The sequence below is a fragment of the Aulonocara stuartgranti genome (genome assembly GCF_965226115.1).
Source record: "Aulonocara stuartgranti genome assembly, chromosome: 17".
NCBI classification, from domain to species: Eukaryota; Metazoa; Chordata; class Actinopteri; order Cichliformes; family Cichlidae; genus Aulonocara; species Aulonocara stuartgranti.
In genome coordinates this window covers 38,502,277-38,527,494 of record NC_138953.1, presented here as the reverse complement: position 1 = coordinate 38,527,494, position 25,218 = coordinate 38,502,277, and the positions used below count along the sequence as shown (strand labels likewise).

General features: G+C 39.4%; 1 protein-coding gene and 1 pseudogene across 4 annotated transcripts; one reads left to right on the top strand and one right to left on the bottom strand.

Annotated features, from left to right (window-relative positions):
• The first annotated feature begins 2,552 nt into the window (after window positions 1–2,552).
• On the top strand, window positions 2,553–9,391 carry LOC309692944 (macrophage mannose receptor 1-like). 3 transcript variants are annotated; one of them, XM_082511868.1, is made up of 8 exons: window positions 2,553–3,194; window positions 3,671–3,711; window positions 3,931–4,317; window positions 5,012–5,362; window positions 5,578–8,208; window positions 8,538–8,649; window positions 8,847–8,946; window positions 9,034–9,391. In XM_082511868.1, the coding sequence occupies exons 2-5, from the start codon at window positions 3,678–3,680 to the stop codon at window positions 5,919–5,921; spliced, it is 1,116 nt and encodes a 371-aa protein (XP_082367994.1). In that variant the 5' UTR covers window positions 2,553–3,194; window positions 3,671–3,677; the 3' UTR covers window positions 5,922–8,208; window positions 8,538–8,649; window positions 8,847–8,946; window positions 9,034–9,391. The 3 variants fall into 3 exon arrangements, with proteins under 3 accessions (XP_082367994.1, XP_082367995.1, XP_082367993.1); XM_082511869.1 differs by having other exon boundaries at window positions 2,553–3,711; window positions 5,578–7,078; window positions 8,100–8,208; XM_082511867.1 differs by having other exon boundaries at window positions 2,553–3,711.
• Window positions 9,392–19,182: 9,791 nt separating this feature from the next.
• Window positions 19,183–24,230, bottom strand: LOC309692316 (cornifelin homolog; annotated as a pseudogene). The gene is made up of 4 exons (XR_014280776.1): window positions 24,189–24,230; window positions 20,177–20,282; window positions 19,858–20,045; window positions 19,183–19,595 (listed from the first exon to the last, which is right to left on the bottom strand). The product of XR_014280776.1 is annotated as a cornifelin homolog (transcript).
• Window positions 24,231–25,218: the final 988 nt, after the last annotated feature.

Here is a 25,218-nt window from a genome sequence, read left to right as displayed (position 1 = left end):
TGTTTGGCCTCTTGTCTCTTCTGCTTACATGACATTATGTAAATTAGATGTTGAAGGATGTAATGGAATTCAGACTTATTTTTTAATATTCAAATGCAGATTACAGTCCTCCTGTTCCAGCAGTAAATTCTTCCTTAGCCCACAAAGGGGAGACAATCAAAGACGAATGAAGACCAATGTCCAGGTCTGAATGTTTTTACCATTTTCTTTTATAAAAATATTTATTTGAAGTCTTTTTTATTTGTTTGTTTGTTTGTTTTTTTACAGTGAATGGAGGCAGATATTCCTAAAACTTGAAGTAACAATAGTAAAGTCTGTACATTTCCATGCTTTCTTTACTGTTCTTCCTCGAAATAGACTATATTTTATAAACCAGAGAAAGTGGTGCCAGTAGTGCTAACATGAAATTGTCATGGTCCGGGTGAGTGCTTGGGTTTTTCCACCGAGTCGTCATTTCCACCCCTGGGTGGAGTCACTGCATTCCTGCGTGTCTCCACACCTGCTGGCAACTGAGCTGCCAGTACTGATGAGCAGTGCTCACCACGACTCTTTGCCAAGTCTTCAGCTAACCACAGTTAGTGCTGGCCACCACAGAGTTTCACAGAAAGAGGGTTTTGTTCATAGAAACATTTATTCAGCCTTTGTTTTCCTTCCCTCAGCCGTCCTGTTGTCTGCCACCTCCATCCTCTGGCAATGCACTCCTTCATCCTGAAGCTGGTTTTTACTCGGCAGCTCTTTGCATCACAGCACCCCTTGGATCAGATTGGTGATCAATTAGATCACCAATCTGCCTCACTCTGACCACTTACCCCGCCCTTGCCGTTCCAGCTCCCAGTTTGGAGAGCTGCTTCCAGCTACACTGCAACAGGTTTAAGCTGCTGAGGGTTTTACTTGAGTATTTTCTCTTCACTCACCATTTTCACTCTCTTAGTTTTGATATAACTTTTTACTTATTAGTTATCATTCAAAAACACCCAGAGGCGGTCAAGTGGGAGTGACTGTTCTTACAGACACTGGGAAAGTGTGCATGAGTTGAAGAAGAGCTGTCTAAAACTGACAGTGGCACTACGAAATGTGCAATGACTGCATTAAACAAAGAAGGAAAATGGAGCGCTGATGATTGTAACAACACAAAACCTTTCTTTTGCTATGATGGTGAGATTTCTAAATAAGGTCTTTGTCAGCATTCTTACTTAATTAATTTTAGAATTTTAAGTAAGATGCCATATTGAAATGAAGAAAGCAAAGCAATGAAGTAAAGTAAGAAAAGTAAAGATGATATGGGGAAAATGTTAAAGTCAAAACGTAAAGCCTAACTCGTACTTTTTCTTCTGTTTGTTTTTTTGTGCCCTGTTTTGTTTCGCCTCACATTTTAATGTCGTTCTTACTGAAGCCCAATGTCCTCAGATTCAACCAAACATCTGTGTTTACTCATGGCAGAAATGTTGATCCCGATCAAAGAAAGCAAATAACGGGATGAGGCCTGAAATTACTGCAGAGTGCACCTTTGACCTGGTCTCCATCATGAACATGGAACAGCAGGAACTGGTGAAGGAGGCAGCCAAGAATACCAACACATCTGGCTGGGACTGTGCTACAGCTGTGCTCTTGATCTCTGGTTCTGGGTCAGTGATCAGCTTCTCTGCTATGATAACTGGACCAATGAGACAGAGACTGGACAGTCTGACATGTCTGTAGAAGCAAGCAGGAGAAGACAAGTAGTCCAAGAAAACAGATGAAGAGTTAAACTTCATCTATTCTTTCTGACAGGCTTACCGGTGATAGACCTTTTATTTCTAGCAAGTCTGGAAAAATACAATATTGTTGCATCGTCCAGGCTACAAACAATAATAACTTTTCTTTTGTGTTTATTCTCCGTTTACTTCTTTGAACACTGTTATATATTTATTACAGGATGACCACACTAGTATAAAACACCTCACTACACATAAGATGTGTATTATTGGGAAATTATACTTAAATATTGATCTATATAACATTGATAAGAATGAGTGTTTTTCCTTGTGACACTTTGTGTTTGCAGACCAACATGAAAAACTGCAGCGACCCAACCAGTCACTACGAGATTTTAATCTTCTTTGCATCCAGTTTCATCCAGCGAGAACCAACAAAGTCTAATAACAATATGTGCATGATGAAGTTACAAACCTTAATATAATTCTGTTCGTATGTTTTTAATGACTATTCGGTGTGGACCACACTTTTCTACAGTCATGTTTCAGTGCTTTTCTCTGAGCGGTGTGACATTCAGTGTTGTCTCCATCGATGTGGGATGTGCCAGCCTTTGTGGCTGGTCTCCTGTCCCTCTTATTCAAGGTAAGTGATGGAACAAACACTTGGTTTCTTTTTCATTTGCTATAAAAATGATTTGCAAACAACTGTAAAGGAGCCAGCACCCTGTGTTCACCTTTATGGGTTTATTAATCGCTCAGGGACACTTTCACTCTCAGCACCCACGGCAGCCAGTTCTGCAGTCAGCTGCACCCTCCCCCTCCATCTCCGGTCTGTGACATCACTGAAAAGGGGGAAAACCTCATCATAAATCATCCCCACCTGACCCACCAACCTCCCTGGCACCACCCGTCCCCTGCAGTTGATCCAGGGACCACACCTCCACCACAATTAGATTTACTGATCACTGCAAACTTTGATATAAATCTACTAGAATTTGACACATCACACACACGTCACACACTTGAGTATTATCACTGGCTCACGTGGCTGACATCCACCAGCTGTGTGTGCTTTTTAAATAGGAAAAAAGGGATTCGTGGGAGTAAAAGTTTCAGTTCATCTTCATAAAGTACACTGATAGAAAGCAGATGTCAAATGCTGCATCTTTAGAGTAGCTATAAATAACCATATGATATGAATCTCACCTTCAAAGTGGATGAAAGGCATTATGTTGACAGATAATTTGAATTTATTGAAATGTTTTTGTTTTTTAAATGTGCAATAGCTGCACATTTCCTGGTCCGGTTTTGAATTTAAGATCGGCCTGTCGTCTTTCCTGTTTTCCATGGCTTCATCTAGATTAGATTGTGAATGACTGACTTCTGTTTTGAATGTTCAAATACATAATACAGAATCCTCTTGTTAGAGCTGAATGTTTCATTCAATGACCCAGAATAAGAACAGATCAGAGTGAAGCAGGGACAGAGGAACAACCTGACGTAAGTAGAAACTTTGTAGTGTAATTTGACATTATTGGCTCAGAATAGAGGTTAAAATGTATTTCTTTAGAGATTGATATTAATGTATTTTCACATATTAAATGTAGAGCCCATGTTTTATTCTTGTTTGCTGTCACAGGGGGTGGCTATAATGACAGAAACAAAAATAGCAATATAAGGCAGTGATGAAATAGTCCTGCAGTAAAACAGTTTGTGTTAAAACGGCTGTTCCAAGCTGTGAAATTGCAAAACAAAACAAAAAGTCTCAGCTTCTTGTTTATTTTCCTTGTTTAGTTGCATTTTTATCATCTGCACATTTCCCTCCTTTGTTATTGCTATCCGTCCTTCTATTGAGCTTTCTTAGACAAAGCAGTGAAACCATATTAACTTTGACAATTGTCTTTTCTCCACTTCTAAAAACAACAACAATTTTAAAAAAACTAACCACACACTGAAATACTGGGTCTATCAAACAGAGCAAAGATGCACTGGAGACCTTTTCTGCTCATTCTAATGGGTAAGTAGATCATTTTACTGGAAAAACTACAAAATAATTCACTTCAGATTAGTGCACTGTTACTGTGTAATCACTAAAAGCACTGAAACTACTCGTTTTAGGCATGTGTTGCTTTCTTTATGTGATGTCTTCCCTCCTGATTTAACTTTCTTAACAACTTCTCTGACATCATTACGTTTATACATTTATGAAGGTGTATATTTGTTTTTTTCTTTTTAGGTCAGTGTTCCTTGTTTTCATGCCAGCGCTATAAGTACTATTTTATTAAAGAGCCTAAAACATGGGACGAAGCTCAGAGCTACTGTAGAGAAGGATATAAAGACCTGGCCACATTGCCTGACGTGACATATAGGGAGACTCTGTACATAGATTCTACAGAGAATCAAGCAAACGCCTGGATTGGGCTGTACAGCATCTCAGGAAGAGAAAACAGGATGTGGCACTGGTCTCTGCCAGGAGTGGAGTTCCATGATAAAGAGATGAAATGGAAAGTAGGGGAACCTAATGATAAACCTGAACATCTTGAGAACTGTGGACGGATTAAAAGCCCTGATGGGCTGGTGGATGTTGGCTGTTCTAACAATCACGCTTTTGTCTGCTATAATGGTGAGAATAAGGCAATCATTAATTAATTAATTAAATAACTGTTCATATTTAAATATAATTCACCTCTAATGAATATGAAAAGAAGCACTGCTTTTTTTTTTTTTTTAGAGCAGAGCAGACTGTATGTTTCATTGATTTACTGCACCATCTTGTGGTGCCAAATGGTATTACACAAAATAACATAAAATTCAAATTCAAATTTTATTTGTCACATACACAGTCATACACAGTACGATATGCAGTGAAATGCTTAGACAACTGCTCGTGACCTAAAATAAAAGACTATGAAAAGGAAAGGAAATAAATTGTGTAAATTTAACTGGGAAAGAATAAAACTTCAGAGAACTGTTTCTCTGCCACACAGAGCAAAGACATCCTGAGCATGATGTCACAGCAGTGGGTATTCCCCTAACGTTGCTACAGAGAGTAAAACATGAACGTATTTTTACAATCATACTTCAGCTTTGGACTTTGTTTTAAGTCGCATTTTTTGTTAGTGGGTTGTTTCGACATGCAGTATGAATTATTGAGCTAGTCATTAATTATTGATCTTATTGTTACAATACAGCACAATGAAAGGATCACAATTTTCAGTATTCCAGGTTAATATTTTCCAGTTTTCATGAAAAAAAACTATTGTCTGAGATCAAAAAATGTGCATTTCTTGTGACACTTTTTTCTCTTTATTCCACAGAACAAAACAAATCACTCCATTTGATTGACACAAAAAAAAAGTGGCGTGAGGCTCAGAGCTACTGCAGACAGCACCACACAGACCTGGCCAGTGGAGCAGAACAGTTAAAGGAAGCAGTCAGTAAATTATCTCGTAAACCACCATCATGGATCGGCCTGTTCAGAGACACCTGGAGGTGGTCAGATGGGAGTAATTCTTCTTACAGACACTGGGAAAGTGTCGATGAGTTGACTGTAGAGCTGTCTAAAACTGACAGCGGCACCAGGAAGTGTGCGATGATTGCATTAAACAAAGAAGGAAAATGGAGCGCTGATGATTGTAACAACACAAAACCTTTCTTCTGCTATGATGGTGAGATTTGCAAAGATTCAGCTTTTACATCTGGTTTCTGTCAGTTTTCTTACTGAAGGAATAAATGTTAAAATAATTTTTTAAATCTTTCTTATTCTCACTGAAAGAAGTGTACATGAGGAACGCTGGTATAAGTTTCATCATCAATGACCACAAACTACTATGGAGTTTTCTTCTGTTCTTATAAACGAACATCATGTGTTCTTTCATGACAGAAAAATGGATCCTGATCAATGAAAGCAAAAATTGGGACGACGCCTTAATTTACTGCAGAAAGCACCATGATGGCCTGGTCTCCATCACAAGCAGTGAACAGCAAGAATTGGTGAAGGAGAAAGCCAAGAATGCCACCACTCCGTATGTCTGGCTGGGACTGCGCTACAGCTGCGCTCTCGATCTGTGGTTCTGGGTCAATGACCAGCTTGCCTGCTATCAGAACTGGGCCAATGAGACAGACACTGGACATTGCAACCTGGCTGTAGCCATGGAGACAGGAGGAGAACATAAATGGTTCAAGAAAGATGATGGAGAGAAGTTTAACTTCATCTGTTCTCTGTGACTGGTTTTAAAAGCAGTGTAGCAGCCATGGGTTAAAAATGTGCCAATACTAGAAACAGATGACACATAACAATCATTTAAGTTGATCAGGCATAAAATTATGACCCCGGACATGTAAGGTGAATTACACTGATTATCTCTTCATCATAGAGCCTGTTAGTGGGTGGGATACATCAGGGACTAAGGCAACATTTGGTCCTCAAAGCTAATGTGTTAGAAGCTGTTTTTTATTTTTCAAACTGTAGAATGCTTTATTCCTAAATAAGTTTAAAAGCGATACGTACTGTAGAGTAAAATATACCACAGCATTTGTATGCTTATATAAACTTTCCATAATCTGACAAAGATACAAGATTTATAGTAATACTTATCCTGAGCAAGTAACAATTTTTTATTTAAAAAAAACAACATACAAAGAGAAACAAAAACCTTTGATTAAAGAAAGAAAAATAATAGCATGAGGCCTTAAAATAATGCAGAGTGCATGTTTGACCTGGTCTCCATCACAAACCCGGAACAGCAGGAACTGGTGAAGGAGGCAGCCAAGAACACCAACACAGCCCACGTCTGGCTGGGACTGTGCTACAGCTGTGCTCTTGATCTGTGGCTCTGGGTCAATGACCGGCTTTGTCTGCTATGAGAACTGGACCAATGAGACAGAGACCGACTGCAGCAACGGAGAAAGAAAAACAAGAGTTACAATCACAGCCTAAAAACACTGTTAAAAGTACGTTTTCTCTGTTTCCAGGCTAGAAACAAGCGACACATAACAACGATAGCATTTCTTTGTTTTTCTTTTTCTTTTGAAGTTTATTTCTTTGTATTCTGTCACATATTTGTTACAAAATAGGAATCTGTTCTAGCTCAATAACTCTTCACCTGTTAGATAACATAAGGTGATGGCTTTGTAGTGTATACAGCAATTATAAGATTATTTATTTTTATTATTATTTTATTAACCTTTATTTAACCAGGAAGATTAAAAACCTCTTTTTCAAGGGAGACCTGGCCAAGATCGGCAGCAGCAGGTGTCTCACAGTTACAGAAATTACTCAAACACAGGCAGCAACAACACAAATGCAACAATAAGTGAAAGAATACAAATAAAATAAAATTCAAATAAAAATAAAATCTGCACGTACCTGAGTCTGGCACAAGGTAAGTCTAAATATATAATATCTAATATGTAAATAACTGTCTTAACCCCCCAAATGCAATGTTTATATATAATTATTTAAATTTAAGGACTTAAGTAAAATGTTTATTTTTATTTTTCTGACCCTGTTTAACAATGTTGTCAGATTTTCCTGTGAACTGGGAACACTGGTATAACTGATAATGAAATTTGAAACAAAAATATTAAACATTAAATATTTTTATCATTAGTGTCAGTAAAAAAGTGTGTATTGTTCAGGATTTTTTTAAGTAATTAAGAGAACACTAGATGGTTCACATGAGCCAACAATTTCACAGCAATTAAACATGTTCACATTTCCCATATGGTCTGTGCGACAGTGTAGAACCACCCCTCATTTCTTTACATTCTGCTTGGAAAATGGAAAATGGATGCAGTGATGTAGTGAAAAATTTACAAATAAAAATGGAAACGCAGCAGCTGAGGCAAAAAGAGTTTGTGCAATTTTTATAAGCTTTAAACCAGCATGTTGATTCTTCAGAACCAGACATGATGGTCAACACAAATTATACATTTTGTGTATATTTTTATTCACAGGTGATCATTTTTCATTTAGTATAGTACAATATTTAGCATATTTTTTGATTTCCCAAAAAATGATTTATTTAGCACAATATAGTGGGCTACATACTGAACTCAGTATCACACTATTGGTCTCATTAATATACACATCCTGGTTCCTGTGCCAAATCATTGACGGATGTTTTCTCTGATTTCTTAATGACGTGACCTTCAGTTACTTTGTATCTGCTGTAGTCGTTGTAGCTTGAATCAAATTTGTTGAGGGCACCTTTGGGATGTTTTTTAGATTGAACTAAAGAAATGAGAACAAATGCCTCCCTCTGTGCTCTTATGAAAGAGCACAGAGGGAGGGATTTGCTTTGGAAAAAACTGTATATTTGCCCAACATCTGTAAAGCAGTGGGTGTGATTTATTCTGCCTCCACCTTTCTGTTTGACTTTGCTCTTTTATTTAATCTCTTAGTGTTTCTGTGCAATGAGCAAAACAACAAGAACAACAGCAGCAGCGATGAAGTTTCATGCTTTTGTTTTCATTCTTCTCTTCATCTGCACGTACCTGAGTCTGGCACAAGGTAAGTCAAACAGAATGGACTGGATGCAGAACTCAACATTTCCACTTAAATATCTACTTTTAACAGAATTCACAGAAATGTAACCATGCAGCTCTTCACAGTATCTTCTAAAAATCTGACTAAAAATATGCACCCATCTTTTGGTGGGGTTTTTTATGCCACATCTTGGGTTAACCACAGTTCCTGAAGCCTCATTCCTTTGTCTTTGTTTCTGAACACCTGTTGTTTTTTTTAGTGAGGGGATGTGGGAATAATACTGGACAGCACTGTCCACAACATTTCCAAGCGGGGTGGTTTATTTCTCCGTTACTCTCTAACTTTCTCTCCAGGCTCGTATGGCAAGTGCTGCCTCGGCTATGTTAACGACATAAAAAAGAAGAGAAACATCGTCGGTTACACTATGCAGGAACCGAACACTGTCTGCAACATGACAGCTGTTTTGTGAGTATACAGTGTAAGATCCTTCACTTCTGACTGGTTTTGTTTTCCTGCACTGTCAAATTCCAGCATAATTAATAAGCACAGACTGACGGAAAAAGAAAAACCCAATTTAGGAAGTGCATGATCGACATTTAATGAAGTGTGTGAGCTTCTAAAATAAGCTTGAGAACTTTAAATAATGATACTCACATATGTAGGTTTCAGATGAAAAAGAAGTCCAAACCTGTGTGTGCCAATCCAGACGATGATTGGGTCCAGAGGGAGATGAAGAGGCTGGATCCATCAATGCTGCATTAGGTAAAAAGATACATACCATGCTCTCCCAATGTCATACACTCTCAGAGGCTATGTACATTAACCATAATACACACCGCCTCTTTACAGAACGAGAAAAAACAGAAGAGGGGACAGTGGACATCTTTATCTAGCTGTCCGAGATCGGATATCATCTTTAGTCATGTACACAGTTTACTAATACAGAAATATGTTGTATACTTAATGTTAGAGCCAGTATAAGTAAAATAATTTATGTGAACCATCTATGATACTATTCAACTGTGTGTGTATGTGAGAAAAATGTATCCTTAACATGCTGTTAACAGATAAGTTGAGGTTTTTTAAAAATATACACAGATTTGCTAGAGTTGGACTTTGTGTTTTTCTTTTGCAAATAAAGAGCAAAACCAAACAGAACCTTTGGTTTGTATACTGCAACTTGATGATAGAAAATTAAAAACACTGCACTGCAACAGCATCCTTGAGATGTGCTTGAAAGGGAAATTTGTACAACCAAGATATGCAGAACAGCATCTCTAAACACAACACATATGGAACTGTAGATGGCCTACAGCATGGATCCATCCATGTGCATCCATCGTGTCTTGTATCCGCAGTTCTGGCTGGTGGTGGGGGTGTAATGCTGTGGGGCACGGTTATTATAGTTAGCTAAAACTAAATACAAAATTAAAACTAGATGTAAAAACAAAACCCTGTAGTTAACTAAAAATTGAAATAAAATCTAAAAACGATTATGTGACCTTGGAAAACAGAAAAATAAAAAATAAAAACATGGGAGAAATATCTCCATTTTCAGTATTTGTAATATTGGTAAAAAAAAAAACATTATGAGCTGGTCTGATGAGGGATTGATGAATGTATTTACTGAGACTCTTAATGCCAACAACAGTGTAACTACTTTCAAAAAGTTCTGTATTTTTATTGTAATTTGTGCTGACTTTTGACATAAAGTATTTACAAATTAAACTAAACTAATTAAACCAAACACTTTTGAGCAAGAAATACTAAAAACAGTCATTTGAAAACAGAAACTATAAAAACTCTGGTGTTGTGGATATTTACTTCACTTTGGTACCAACTTACACTGCAGCATATTATTGAAACAGTAGATTGACATCATGGATGTAAAGCCAACAAATCTCCAGTAACTGTGTGATGCTGACATATCGATATGGACCAAAATCTCAGGGGAAGCTTTTAGCACCCTGCTGTGGCAGGTGAAGGCAAAATGGGGTCCAGTACTCCCAGAAACTATTGCAACAACAAAATCGTCTTCAGTGCAAATTTTTGACAGCTAATCTAATTTTACAACAGACTTGAAAAAAACCTAGGATTTTATTTGTAACTTATTTTGGCAAATATTTAGGGTGATGTTGCTGAGATGGCCTGTTTTATAGTCTCACGGAAGACTAAAGATATTAGTTTTGTTTGTTTATTTGTTTTTTGTTTCATTGTTTGTTACTTACATTTTGCAACATGAATATTAGATAATATAATATTATTAGAATATCAGAATAGCATTTTAGGTCTTCATCACAAAGGATCATAAGCTCCTTCCACATATTTAATGCAGGCTCCAGTATACAGTGAGTTTTCACCTGGTATTAGGCAGACAGGATGCGTAACACCAGGTGTGATAATTAAGACGTCCTGAACAGAGAAGACGTCGATTTCTATTGTTGTGTTTCTGCTCCACTCTGTTTCTAGCACAGCTCACACTGCTGTGGCACCTAAATTGTTAAAATAAAATTAGAGATCCTCGGCTATTTTGAACTAGGTGGTGTTTCCTTTTTCAAACACCACCCAAAGTCACCCGTCATTCTGCGGATCGATTGATTGATTGATTGATTGATTGTCTTATCCACATATAGTGTACAAGTGTCCCAGTCATCGTAATCTAAGAAGCTTGTCATGAAAAGCGTCTGGACTAAATTTCTTGAAGACGTTGAAGAACAGAACTGGATGAGTACAGATATTACTGCCCCTGCTTTAGAGAGGTGAAGTGTCTCAAGGTTTATAAGGTTGGGGAAACCTGCAGTCAGCTGAGACTGAAGAAGTCACCTGGATGAGTGACGAAACGTTTCTCCCACTGAAAACGCTACGTCCAGAAGAACAGAATCAACCTTTTGGGATATTTAATCTAATCCCCATGTTGTATTGTTGCCACCTACTGGTGGACTGGAGTATTGTGCTTCGAGATGCGCGTGCTTTGGGCGCACATGCCGCCTGAGACTGAAGCCAACTTGTGGATAAGGATGGAAATGGACTGCAATTGCTACTAAATGTTACCATGTGTGTCTTTCTACCATTTTACTTTGTGTACACATTTTATTTGGGCTTTAATTTTATTTTGCTGACACAACATCTGTGTTTTTCATTGCTTATTTGCTTGCTGGTGAAGAGCCAAGAGGAGATTTAAATACTGTTGGATCATGACACTTTATTATACATCAAACATCAATCTCACAGTTCAAAAATATAACAAGAAGAACAAAAGAAAAAAACGTATTAAAGGGTTAGTTAGTTTTACAGATCATTACAGATGCATGCTCATCCAGGTCAGTAGATCCTAAGAAGTTGATTCTGTTCATCTGGACATTTTCAGTGGGAGAAACGTTTCGTCGCTGATTCAAGTGACTTCTTCAGTCTCAGCTGACTGCAGGTTTCCTCAGCCTTATAAACAGTACGTTTGCACTGAAACCAGCACCACTGAAGGAACAAACAGTATGTTTTTGTCTTTCCACCTTTAGTTCAGAATATGCCATCATCCAGTGCTTTACACCTTAATACTATATCTGTTTTGCATGGCAGCCCTCACAAAGAAGGCTACAGGAGGAACACAAAGAGGTAAAGAGGATGGTAATGAACATATACCTCATAAGAGGGGACAGCTGTTTTCTTCAAATCCAGTTAAAATAACATTAATTTCATTAAGCCAGTTTGTCATGTAGTTTCGAATTGTGACCACAGGGAGGCAGTGTGTGAAACGTTTTCTACAGTTGAGACAATAAATGTGGGTCATTTAATTAAAGCCATAACTATTTTATATGTGTCTAGATGACTTGGTGATGATGTTTGAAGACCACATGGACAGAAAACACCTCCAACAAATTTGCATGTTGGGTTTTAATGAGCAGTGCAGTTAAACAGCAGGATGAATGATTTTGTATTTAAAGCTTTTAAAGAATAATTTAATATATATTTTTTCTTATATTTAAATCCCAGTAACTGACTGAAAAGACTGTCAGTCCTGTGTTTTTGTATAGTTATTTTACGAAGAAATTCAATTCAATTCAATTTTATTCATATAGCGCCAAATCACAACATTAGTTATATTGTACAGTAGATCATACAATAATAGATACAGAGAAAAACCCAACAATCATATGACCCCCTATGAGCAAGCACCATGGCGATAGTATGAAGGAAAAACTCCCTTTTAACAGGAAGAAACCTCCTGCAGAACCAGACTCAGGGAGGGGCGGGGCCATTGCTGCGACCGGTTTGGGTGAGAGAAGGAAGACGGGATTTCCGGCTCTTTTTATAGAACCGGCTCTTTCGGCTCAGCTCACTAAAAAGAGCCGAAAGAGCCGGCTACCAACCAGCTCTTCAGGTTGCTTTCATTTATTATTAACAACAATATAAAATTATGCACAAAAGGAATTACTGATAAAAAAAAAGCGTGGTTTTATTTATATATGTTTATATATAAATATATACGGTGGCCCCTAGAGACAAAGCACGTACAAACTCCAAAACACATTTGGTTATTTTTTAAATTATTTCCTGGTGTCAGCTGTTTCCTTGTTAAGCAAGCACAACAAACAACTATTGGTATGTTAAATATTTTTAAGTAACTTTATGTTTTACCTTGTTGGCAGTTTGCCTGCTTTTAGCTGTGCGTCCCTTGTCTTAGATCTGTCCTTCCTTATCTCAGTTCAAAGGTATATCTCATGGATTATGAAGTGTTAGAGAATCTATTTTGTCAGTGTTCCTTATTGCGCTGTCTTACTTCCTTCATGCTGTTTTCCCGATTGAAAACCTGAAAAGCGGGGGGAGCTTGAATGGTGAAAAAGAAACTTTTTTAAGTGACATCAATCGATCAAGCCTTTTATTTGTCACATGCAAAGTTTACACCTGGAAAAACAATGAAATGTACAATACAATGGGCAAGTGGAGGAGGGGAAAAAACGAGACCTCTACTCATTCTGGCCTCCTGGTGGCAGGTCAGCATGAGAACAGAAAACAAAAACAACTCCTCTGCACAGAGAGCACATACATCTCCACATCACAACACCATAAACCACATGACGAGCAACTGGGGTGGGTAAGGGGGTGAGAGGTGAGCCGATGTAGACACAGCCATCCTGCCCTGCAGCTATTAATCCAGCGCTGGGCCCAGACCCACCGTCTGACCTCGGCCTTGGAGATAAGCGTTCGAAGGCGTTTGGAATCCAGGATGAGGGTGCATAGGATGGGAAGGAACAGTCTAAACACAGTTTATTATCAGGGAGAAATTTTGTTGTCCAGCTCCAGCCTTGAGACCACAGCTGGCGCCGATATGGTAACTGCATGAAATGATGGTGGTTTCCTTTAGTGCGAACAACTGCATGTCAATTTTACAGTCGATCTAAATGTCCGTCAATGGTCTCTCAATCTCCCGTTGGAGAGCCATGAGCTTCAATTCAATTCAATTTTATTTATATTGCGCCAAATCACAACAAAAGTCGCCTCAGGGCGCTTCATAGGTACAGAGAAAAACCCAACAATCATATGACCCCCTATGAGCAAGCACTTTGGCGACAGTGGGAAGGAAAAACTCCTTTTTAACAGGAAGAAACCTCCGACAGAACCATTGCTGGCTGTCTGAGTGGTGTCCCAGAAACGATGTGGGCTTCATAGATAATTGGCAAACCTCCTGCAGAACCAGGCTCAGGGAGGGGCGGGGCCATCTGCTGTGATTGGTTGGTGTGAGAGAAGGAAGACAGAATGAAGACACAATGTAGAAGAGAGCCAGAGGTGAATAACAACTATGATTCAGGGGATGTAACTTTTATTAGGGAAAACACCAAAAAACATCTTATGGATTTTGAAGCATAAATGACGATAGCCAGTTTGAGTTATGTAAATGCCAACTACCACCCAGAGTGCTGTTTAGCAAAAACTAACAAAATGTTTTTAAAAGGTGTTTAAAGAATGACACTTTTATGTATGACAGTAAATTAGAACGGTAACGTGTGGGGAATATGTTCTTGAAGAGTCACTCTTGCATCTCTCAGCTTCACAGACCACCTGGCAGTCATGTTTGGAAAACTTCCACCTTGGGTTACTAACTGCTGGTTGGACACTGCTGTGGATGTTTTGTCCTATTTCATTGTGCTACTCTGTGCTCGTGGTTCGGGAATTCCTCTCACTGGTTATGTTTTTGGATTTTACACCTTCCTCAGAGGTACTTTGCTTTCATCTGATTTTAACGAAGGGGAATTAAAATATTTTTGTAAAGTTATAATTATTGTTGTGTTTCTGCTCCACTCTGTTTCTAGCACAGCTCACACTGCTGTGGCACCTAAATTGTTAAAATAAAATTAGAGATCCTCGGCTATTTTGAACTAGGTGGTGTTTCCTTTTTCAAACACCACCTAAAGTCATCCGTTATTCTGCGGATTGATTTATTGATTGTCTTACCCACATATTTACAACAAAATGGGATATTATACTCAAACAGATCATTAAACTAGACAAATAGGCAACGGTATTTTTCTCCAAAAAAACATAATACTGAATATCTGTGAAGTGTCCCAGTCATCCAGGTCATCATAGTTTAAGAAGCTTGGAATGAAAAGCGTCTGGACTTCTTTAAATTTCTTGAAGACGTTGAAGAACAGAAGTGAATGAGTACAGATACAGTGGGATGCAAAAGTTTGGGCAACCTTGTTAATAGTCATTATTTTCCTGTATAAATCGTTGGTTGTTACAATAAAAAAAAAAGTCAGTTAAATATATCATATAGGAGACGCACACAGCGATATCTGAGAAGTGAAATGAAGTTTATTGAATTTACAGAAAGTGTGCAATAATTGTTTAAACAAAATCAGGCAGGTGCATAAATTGGGCACCACAAAAAAAGAAATGAAATCAATATTTAGTAGATCTGCCTTTTGCAGAAATTACAGCCTCTAAACGCTTCCTGTAGGTTCCAATGAGAGTCTGGATTGTGGTTGAAGGTATTTTGGACTGTCCTTTACAAAACATCTCTAGTTCATTCAGGTTTGATGGCTTTCGAGCATGGACAGCTCGCTTTAACTCACACCACAGGTTTTCAATAATATTCAAGTCTGCATGAATGCTTTAGTGGATTTTCAGCAGTGTTTCGGGTCATTGTCTTGTTGAAAGATCCAGCCCCGGCACAGCTTCAGCTTTGTCACTGATTCCTGGACATTGGTCTCCAGAATCTGCTGATACTGAGTGGAATCCATGATTCCCTCAACTTTGATAAGATTCCCAGTCCCTGCACTGGCCACACAGCCCCACAGCATGATGGAACCACCATATTTTACTGGAGGTAGCAGGTGTTTTTCTTAGACTGCTGTGTTCTTTTTCCTCCATGCATAACACCCCTTGCTATGCCCAAATAACTCAATTTTAGTCCACAGCACCTTTTTCGAGAATGAAGCTGGCTTGTCCAAATGTGCTTCAGCAAACCTCAAGCGGCTCTGTTTTTGCTGTGGGCGGAGAAAAGGCTTCCGCTGCATCACTCTCGCATACAGCATGTCCTTGTGTAAAGTGCGCCGAATGGTTGAACGATGCACAGCGACTCCATCTGCTGAGATGATGTTGCAGGTCTTTGGTGCTGGTCTGTGGGTCGACTCTGACTGTTCTCACCGTCGCTTCTGTCTATCCGAGATTTTTCTTGGTCTGCCACTTCCAGCCTTAACTTGAACTGAGCCTGTGGTCTTCCATTTTCTCAATATGTTCCTAACTGTGGAAACAGACGGCTTAAATCCCTGAGACAGCTTTCTGTATCCTTCCACTAAACCATGATGGTGAACAATCTTTGTCTTCAGGTCATTTGTGAGTTGTTTTGAGACCCCCATGTTGCTGCTCTTCAGAGAAAATTAAAAGAAGAGGGAAACTTACATTTGACCCCCTTAAATACTCTTTCTCATTATTGGATTCACCTGTGTATGTAGGTCAGGGGTCACTGAGCTTACCGAGCCAATTTGAGTTCCAATAATTCGTTCTAAAGGTTTTGGAATCAATAAAATGACATTGTTTAAACAATTATTGCACACTTTCTGTAAATCCAATAAACTTCATTTCACTTCTCAAATATCGCTGTGTGTGTCTCCTATATGATATATTTAACTGACATTTTTTTATTGTAACAACCAACGATTTATACAGGAAAATAATGACTACAAGGTTGCCCAAACTTTTGCATCCCACTGTATTACTGTCCCTGCTTTAGAGAGGTGAAGTGTGTCAAGGTTTATAAGGTTGGAGAAACCTGCAGTCAGCTAAGTCACCTGGATGAGTGACGAAATGTTTCTCCCACTGAAAACGTTACGTCCAGATAAACAGAATCAACCTGTTGGGGATGGACTGCAATTGCTACTAAATGTTACCATGTGTGTCTTTCTACCATTTTACTTTGTGTACACATTTTATTTGGGCTTTAATTTTATTTTGCTGACACAACATCTGTGTTTTTCATTGCTTATTTGCTTGCTGGTGAAAAGCCAAGAGGAGATTTAAATACTGTTGGATCATGACACTATTATACATCAAACATCAATCTCACAGTTCAAAAATATAACAAGAAGAACAAAAGAAAAAACGTATTAAAGGGTTAGTTAGTTTTACAGATCATTACAGATGCATGCTCATCCAGGTCAGTAGATCCTAAGAAGTTGATTCTGTTCATCTGGACATTTTCAGTGGGAGAAACGTTTCGTCGCTGATTCAAGTGACTTCTTCAGTCTCAGCTGACTGCAGGTTTCCTCAGCCTTATAAACAGTACGTTTGCACTGAAACCAGCACCACTGAAGGAACAAACAGTATGTTTTTGTCTTTCCACCTTTAGTTCAGAATATGCCATCATCCAGTGCTTTACACCTTAATACTATATCTGTTTTGCATGGCAGCCCTCACAAAGAAGGCTACAGGAGGAACACAAAGAGGTAAAGATGGTAATGAACATATACCTCATAAGAGGGGACAGCTGTTTTCTTCAAATCCAGTTAAAATAACATTAATTTCATTAAGCCAGTTTGTCATGTAGTTTCGAATTGTGACCACAGGGAGGCAGTGTGTGAAACGTTTTCTACAGTTGAGACAATAAATGTGGGTCATTTAATTAAAGCCATAACTATTTTATATGTGTCTAGATGACTTGGTGATGATGTTTGAAGACCACATGGACAGAAAACACCTCCAACAAATTTGCATGTTGGGTTTTAATTTAAATCCCAGTAACTGACTGAAAAGACTGTCAGTCCTGTGTTTTTTGTAGTTATTTTACGAAGAAATAATCAATAAAATTAATTATCAAATGTGTAGAAAGTCTGTTTGTGACTCCAGTTTGAAAATAGTCACCACAGAAGCTTATTTTTTAAATCTTTTCCTGGTGTCAGATTTTTCATTGTTAAGCAAGTTACAACAAAAAGCTATAGATACGTTAAATATTTGAGTGACTTCATATTTCCCCTTGTTGGCCGTTTGTCTGCTTTTAGCTGTGTGTCGTTTGTCGTTTCTTTTTTTCCCTTATCTCAGATTAAACGTATATCTGGTGGATTGTGAACTGTTGGAGAATCTATGGCATGTGTAGCATTGTTTCAGTGTTCCTCATTGCGCTGTCTTACTTCCTTCATGCTGTTTTCCCGATTTAAAAACCTGAAAAGCTGCTTAGCCGCAACCTTTTCTAAAATTCCAGCAATTAACGGTAATTTTGAAATTGGTCTGTAACTGCTAATAAGAGAAGGGTCTAACTTGTTTTTTTGTTTTTTTTAAGTATCTCGGGGTCTTGTTCACAAGTGATGGGAGAAGGGAACGGGAGATCGACAGACAGATTGGTGCAGCGGCTGCAGTGATGTGGACGCTGTAGCCTACCAGTCTGTTATGGTGAAGAGAGAGCTGGGTGTAACAGCGAAGCTCTCAATTTACCGGCCGATCTACGTCCCTACCCTCACCTATGGCCACGAGCTGTGGGTAGTGACCGAAAGAACGAGATCGCGGATACAAGCGGCGGAAATGAGCTTCCTCCGAAGGGTGGCTGGCCTCTCCCTTAGAGATAGGGTGAGAAGTTCAGCCATCCGGGAGGGGCTCAGAGTAGAGCAGCTGCTGCTCCACATCGAAAGGAGCTGAGGTGGTTCGGGCATCTGACAAGGATGCCTCCTGGGCGCCTCCTGGGTGAGGTGTTCCGGGTATGTCCCACCGGAAGGAGGCCCCGGGGCAGACACAGGACACGCTGGAGAGATTATATCTCTCGGCTGGCCTGAGAGCGCATTGGTGTCCCCCTGGACAGCTGGAGGAGGTGGCTGGGGAGAGGGAGGTCTGGGCTTCTCTGCTTAGGCTGCTGCCCCCGCGAGCCGGCCCCGGATAAAGTGGATGAAGATGGATGGATGGAAGGATAAAATGAATAAACCAAACTATTTGCAGTGAAATGTATTTCTATTCCTATTCTTTTGGATCTTCCAACGATAGCCTGCTGTTGTATATTCAATCAGAACATGCATGAGAAGGCCTTTTTTAACCGAATTTGACAATTTCTAAAGTTCTGCGTTACAAAAGTCCCATAACCTTTAAGAACTTTGCTTTATTTGCCTCTGGTCATTGCAGAGTTGTTCATCTCATCTATGTTGTGCAAAGGCTAATCCAGAGACAATACCCCAGCATCAACAGGTTCAGTGGTGCAGGATTAACGGAAGGCTCCTCACGGAGGTCTCCGACTTCTCTGATCAATTTCGTAAGTCGGGGTTCCACTGTAGTGTAGTTTTATTGCATATTTTATATCATAAGTATCAAAAAGGGAATATCAGTAGGAAAGTAACAATAGGAACCCAGGGCCCCTCTCAGTAGAACGTGGGACGGGTGTTACACTTATTTGAAAAACCTCTCAGAAAAGTAGGATCAAGGTACACAATGAGGCCCATATCTGTGATTTCATTTTTTTATTGAGTCAGTAAAACATTATTATTACTTTATTATAACTACAACGGAAATCCATATTTGTAACTAAACTTCAAATAGGTGAATCATCATTCCTATCATTTATGCTAACTTTTAATAGAGATAATTTTCTTGATAATTACAAAATCAATAGCAAGGATTTAACATGAGCCTGATTAGACTCTATGCTTTCACAAGTAAATACATGAGAACACACTCTGAGCAGCATCAGACTTCTACGAGTGTCACTTTGTTTGGATGACCACTGTTGGTTGAGACACGAAACCAGTTGCAACTGGTTGCGCAGGCATCATCATCATTGCTGGCTGGACAGTTGGAATAGGCTGCATGCTGACAACAGGGTTATTCTGTATAGTGATGACAGTCGGGTTTTTCTTGCGATGCTTTAACTCGCGATGCATCTGACACCAGGAGCACCACTCGCAGAAACAGGAAAGTACAATATCCTTACAGAGAGAGCCCTGCAGAAAGGGAATACAAGCATACAGATTTTGTGTAATTCAGGTGGAAGAGCAGGTTCAACAAAATCTAACAATCAGAAGTTTGGTAGATTAATCCCTTGGAATCTCCTCGGAAGAGATACTATGTGTGTGAATGTTAGACAAAAAAGGTTTAGGCATAGATTAAATCCAATATAGATTTTTTTTTGATTTGGTGAATAAGATTTGTAATTCCTAGTTAAGTTGATTTTTGAGTTCAGTGTCACCATCAAATGCTTCATACCTTGATGCCGTATCAGTTTCGCATGCCAGCTCTTAAGGACAAAACTGCAGGAGGAACACAGATAGGTATCCCACAGGCTGCTAATATACCAGGGCCACATATATCACATAAAGGGAGACAGCTGTTCTCTCCAAAGTTTCCTGAAACAGTGCAGGCGAGACAGGGGCAGCACCAGAATCCATAGCAGCCTGAAAAACACAAAAACACAGAAACACATCAATAAAGTGGTAACAAGTCTGAAAAGATGAAGGCAACACAAACGAGGAAAAAAAATCCTGAATTTAATCTGTGAGTCAGTAAAATTTAACTGGCTTCTTACAAGTTTTCATATCCTGACAACAGCCAAGGACATCACTGTCCCAGTCTGGCAAGGGTTTTCCTGCAATTGCCATTGTATGTTGAACTTCACCCACAGACACTGAACTCTGTGAAAGTCGAGAAGAAAAAGTAAAATAACTACAGCTGACACACAGTGCTGTATAATACATCTACATCTCTACATTAAGCTTGATTTACAAAGTAAATTCACAAGAAATGTTATATTGCAAGATGAAAACACTACAGCATTACACAGAGAAAAAAGTAAGCACGAGTAATCGTCTGGTGAGTGTAAGAAAAAATTAAAAGCTTTCTATGGACTTTCAATTGACCTCTGTTTCCCTGAACAGGACGAATGTACCGCATGTGCACATATGTATTTCCAAAAAATTAAAAAGCGATAACTTTTCTATAAAACTGCTACTAGCTTCATGATATAAATTACCTTTCCCAGTCTATGTAACAAAGTTAATGTGAAATTACTTGTAGAAAACTGGAAACTCTTACCTTTTGTTGCTGGACACCCTCTGCCCACCTCTGATCCTTGAATGAATGACTGAAAGGATGCTCCTTGGATTGGGAGTTTTATTGTCAGTTGGGTCAACACAAACAATGCTGCAAAGCCTGAAACGCTGGAAACTGAGAAATGAAACTAAAAGTGCATTCCTACAACAGTATCTGCCCATTATGTGTTAATAATTGCATCAAACAAGGAAAAACACAACTGACATGTTTCAAAAAGGATGCTTATTATAAATGAAAGAGTCCCAAATAGTAAAGAAATAGTTCCTCTCCCCCCCCCCCCCCCCCCCCCCTTTTGCACAAGTCGAGGAGTGTGTCTGGTTACATTTCACTGTGAGCTATACTTTATAACTATGCATGTGACGAATAAGGAACCTTGAATCTCTTGAATCTTGAATTTGGAACAGGAACTAATAATAATTATTATCATGTTTGTCTTTTTATCTTAACAACCAATAGAACTTACTGTGGTAGGATAGCTGTACTAATATTGCCAGTTTATCTTCCATATTGCTTATTTTTGACTGCACATTTCTCTAATGTATCAGGATTTTAGTGTTCTCACCCTTTTGTTATGTCCTTCAGTGTGGTTATGCATGAGAACAAATGGAGGTTATATATAGTTTTTTTAATTACATGTTTGGTTGATTTTTTTTAAGTGAGTGATACATGGATAAGTCTGTGGTCTCCACATGCTTCAAGAGATTCACCTCGTCCCTGTGCCCAAGTCCAACATGCCCTCATGCCTGATTGACTACTGGCCTGTTGCACTGACTTCTGTAGTAATGAAGGTGTTCGAGAAGGACTGCACCCTTCTCTAACAGATCCACTCGCCTACCAACCTAGACGCCATCGCCCATGTCTTGCACACCACCCTTAGCCATATAGACAAGAAACAGGGTAACTATGGCTACGTTCACACTGCAGGTGAAAGCGCATCAAATCCAACTTTTTTGACCCTATGCGACCCATCTATCCGATCATGGTGTGACAGTGTGAACGGCGCAAATCCGATATTTTCAAATCCGATCTGGGTCACTTTCGTATGTTGTACTGAATCCGATACATATCTGATGTTTTAGAAAGCGACTGCTGTTTGATGGTCATGTCGCATTAAATCCGTCTTTTACGTCACTGACACAAGACAGACTCCAATTATCAGCGCCAGAGAAGACATTGTGAACGCTTCCTGGCCATCCCGTGTAGATGTCAGTGAAACTGTTGGGAAGACAACGTGAACGTTTTATTTGTACTGTATAATCTGCAGATTCTGACAGAAATCTGCAACTATCCTTTGAAGCACCGCTCCTCTAAAACAGCAATAAGGATCATTATTAGGTTATTTACATTATTATGTAAATAACAAAATAACTTAAAGCAAAAATTGGGAAACGTAAAGACCGAAGTCTTTATATTAAGGGCCATCAGTCAAACAATACTGTTGCTCTGGGTCTAAACAGAGCGCGTTGTGTGTGACGTCTTCTTTTCTGCATGCGGCCGCTTTGAGCGTTCACACTAGAGCGCGTTTGCTGTCGCATTTTATTTGTAGTGTGAACAAGCAGACAAAAAAAAAATCGGAGTGAACGTAGCCTAAGTGAGATTGCTGTTTATTGATTACAGTTCAGCATTTAACACAATAGTGCCCGGTAGACTATTCACACAGTTGAGGGATTTAGGACTCATCAGTCGTCTGTCTGCATGGGTGCTGGACTTCCTCACTGGCAGAACTCTGGTGGTGAGGGTGGGTTGGTGCATTTCTGACAGTATCGCCATCAACACGGGAGCGCCACAGGGGTGTGTACTCTCGCTACTGCTCTACTCCCTCTATACTTTAGACTGTGTGGCCACCCACGGCTCCAATACCATTGTGAAGTTTGCTGACAACACAGTGGTGTTGGGCTCCAATAACAATGAGGCGGCCTACATGGATGAAGTGAAGAATCTGACATCGTGGTGCCAGTATAACCACCTCCAGCTGAATGTCGGCAAAACCAAGGAGCTTGTGGTGGACTTCAGAATGAGTCAGCACAAAGCCCATTGTCATCAATGGAGCTCCAGTGTAGAGGGTGCAGTCCTTCAAGTATCTCGGTGTCCACATCTCCTCAAACATGGGGCGATCGTGGCTCAAGAGTTAGGAGTTCGCCTTGTAATCGGAAGGTTGCCGGTTCGAGCCCCGGCTTGGACAGTCTCGGTCGTTGTGTCCTTGGGCAAGACACTTTACCCGTTGCCTACTGGTGGTGGTCAGAGGGCCCGGTGGCGCCAGTGTCCGGCAGCCTCGCCTCTGTCAGTGCGCCCCAGGGTGGCTGTGGCTACAATGTAGCTGCCATCACCAGTGTGTGAATGTGTGTGTGAATGGGTGGATGACTGGATATGTAAAGCGCTTTGGGGTCCTTAGGGACTAGTAAAGCGCTATATAAATACAGGCCATTTACCATTTACATGACATGGTCTGCCCACATTCAGGTCCAGTCCGAAAAGGGCAGGCAGCGCCTGTATCACCTCTGACAACTGGGGAAGTTCGGCTTTGCTCCAGTGATCCTCTGGACTTTCTATACAGGCGCTGTGGAGAGCATCCTCACACAGAACATCACATCCTGGTGCGGGAACAGCTTTGCTAAAGACCAAAACGTTCTTCAGAGAGTGATCTGTACGGCTGCACGACTGCCCTCCCCTCCCCACAGGACATTTACACCAGGAGATGCTGATATGGAAGGACCCCTCCCATCCCAGCAATAAACCTTTCCAACTTCTGTAATCAGGCAGAAGGTTCAGAACCATCCAAGCAAAAACAGAGAGGCTCAAGAGGATTTTCTGTCCTCAGGCCATCCATGTGTTGAATCAGGACATGCTTATGACTGTTTACTTTTTAATTTAGCAATGGGTTAATTGTCTTTCATACACTTTAATACAGAAAATCTTTAAAGACTTACTACATAAAAATGTTAGTAGATGTGCAGGAAAAGCCAACTGTGTCACCTTGTGGTAAAAATGCTGCTTTGCTCAGTAAAAGCAATGAGCAACAGCAGGTACCCTGGGCGAAACATTCAATCAACAGGGCACTCAGTCTTGTGCAGCATACTTTTCACTGCTTCGTTATGAACAAACTACAGTTATTAAGAATATTTCTGTAAGACCTGCTTATGTTTGTTCTTGTTGCTACTTGTAACATAAGTGGATTTTAGTGCTTTCTGTTTCTGTTCTTTTCTAGCAGCTAATTAATGACTTTGTTGCCACCATCAAAATGTAATTCACATGCTAATTTGATAGGATAACCCCCTATGGTACTTAGGGATTACTTGAATGAATAAATAAAATAAAAAATAAAAGCAAATAAAATCTAATAATTACAAAGAAGAAGAACAAACCAGAAACTAGTTAACAAACTTAAAAAAAAAAGTTTTTTATATGTAGCTTAAATATGCTAGTGACCATAGAGGTAATTTAGATAGGCGTCACATTAGCCGTTGACTGAGAGGGTGTGCCTCACTTACCAAGAGATCTTTCTTCCTTAGAAGCTTGGAAGATGAAGACATCGTAGTCAAGGCTTGAGCATAGTTTAAGGCCACAATGAAGAGGTCAAGGGTCGGAGATGCCTGATTGTTTGATTGTTTCCGCACTCTTTCAGGGGTTTAATTGTTTTTGTCAGTGTTTATTGTAGCTCAGACTGTTTCTTGTGTTTCTGTGTAAAGCCGAAGTGATAAAGAACCATATTGCTTGTGTACAGAGACTAACTGGAAGTATTCGGGCAGTATTGACAAACTGCCTGTAGAGAGATACTTCCCTTCCTTGTGTTGGAGAGCCATCTTGTGGTTAGGGATGGTACTGAAATCATTTATCAATTAAGGACTTATTCTCTAATGACCATTTCAAAATGGATGTCAAAAAAAGAATTCAACTCTCAATAGAAAACTCACTTCAAAAACCATTTTCTAATTCTAAATAAAAAAAACAGAATTTTACAAAAATCTTTTCAAAATGCAATTTTAAAAAAAGAGAAATAAGTGAATTGATTAAAAAAAAGTCAAAGATTTATTTCTGACAAGAAAAGTTGTTGGTTGGAGATATGTTACACACAGAAACAGCGATGTCCTCCTCAGTCACTTCAGCATCCCCGAAGCATCCCTAAGAGTTATACAGCAGCACTGTGAATAACACTGCCATGCTGCATCTGTAAATGATGCACAGGCTGCAGGTATTCAGACATACTGTCATGGACGAGAGTCTGGTGACCCAGTTTTTAAGTTTTGATTATTTTATATTCTTTGATTTTGTGATTTTCTCATGGTTTAGTCTTTTGATTTTCTGGCTCTCTAAGTTCTTCAGCGTTTTGTGATTTCCCGTTCTTAGGTTTTGTTTCTTGTGATTAGTTTCTTTTAGAAAATCAATATTATAATCCCCACACAAACAGAAAGTCTTATTTCCCTTAGCCCTACTTAATAAATCTTCCACTACATCTATACATTTTTCCAGGCTTTCTATATATACAAGTAACAATTATATTCTTCGTTCCATTTCTAGTTC

Coding starts and splice junctions, on each gene's coding strand:
- LOC309692944 (XM_082511868.1), top strand. CDS start 3,678: ATGCACTGGAGACCTTTTCTGCTCATTCTAATGG. Junction 3,712..3,930: donor TTTTCTGCTCATTCTAATGG/GTAAGTAGATCA, acceptor TTTTCTTTTTAG/GTCAGTGTTCCTTGTTTTCA. Junction 5,363..5,577: donor ACCTTTCTTCTGCTATGATG/GTGAGATTTGCA, acceptor CTTTCATGACAG/AAAAATGGATCCTGATCAAT.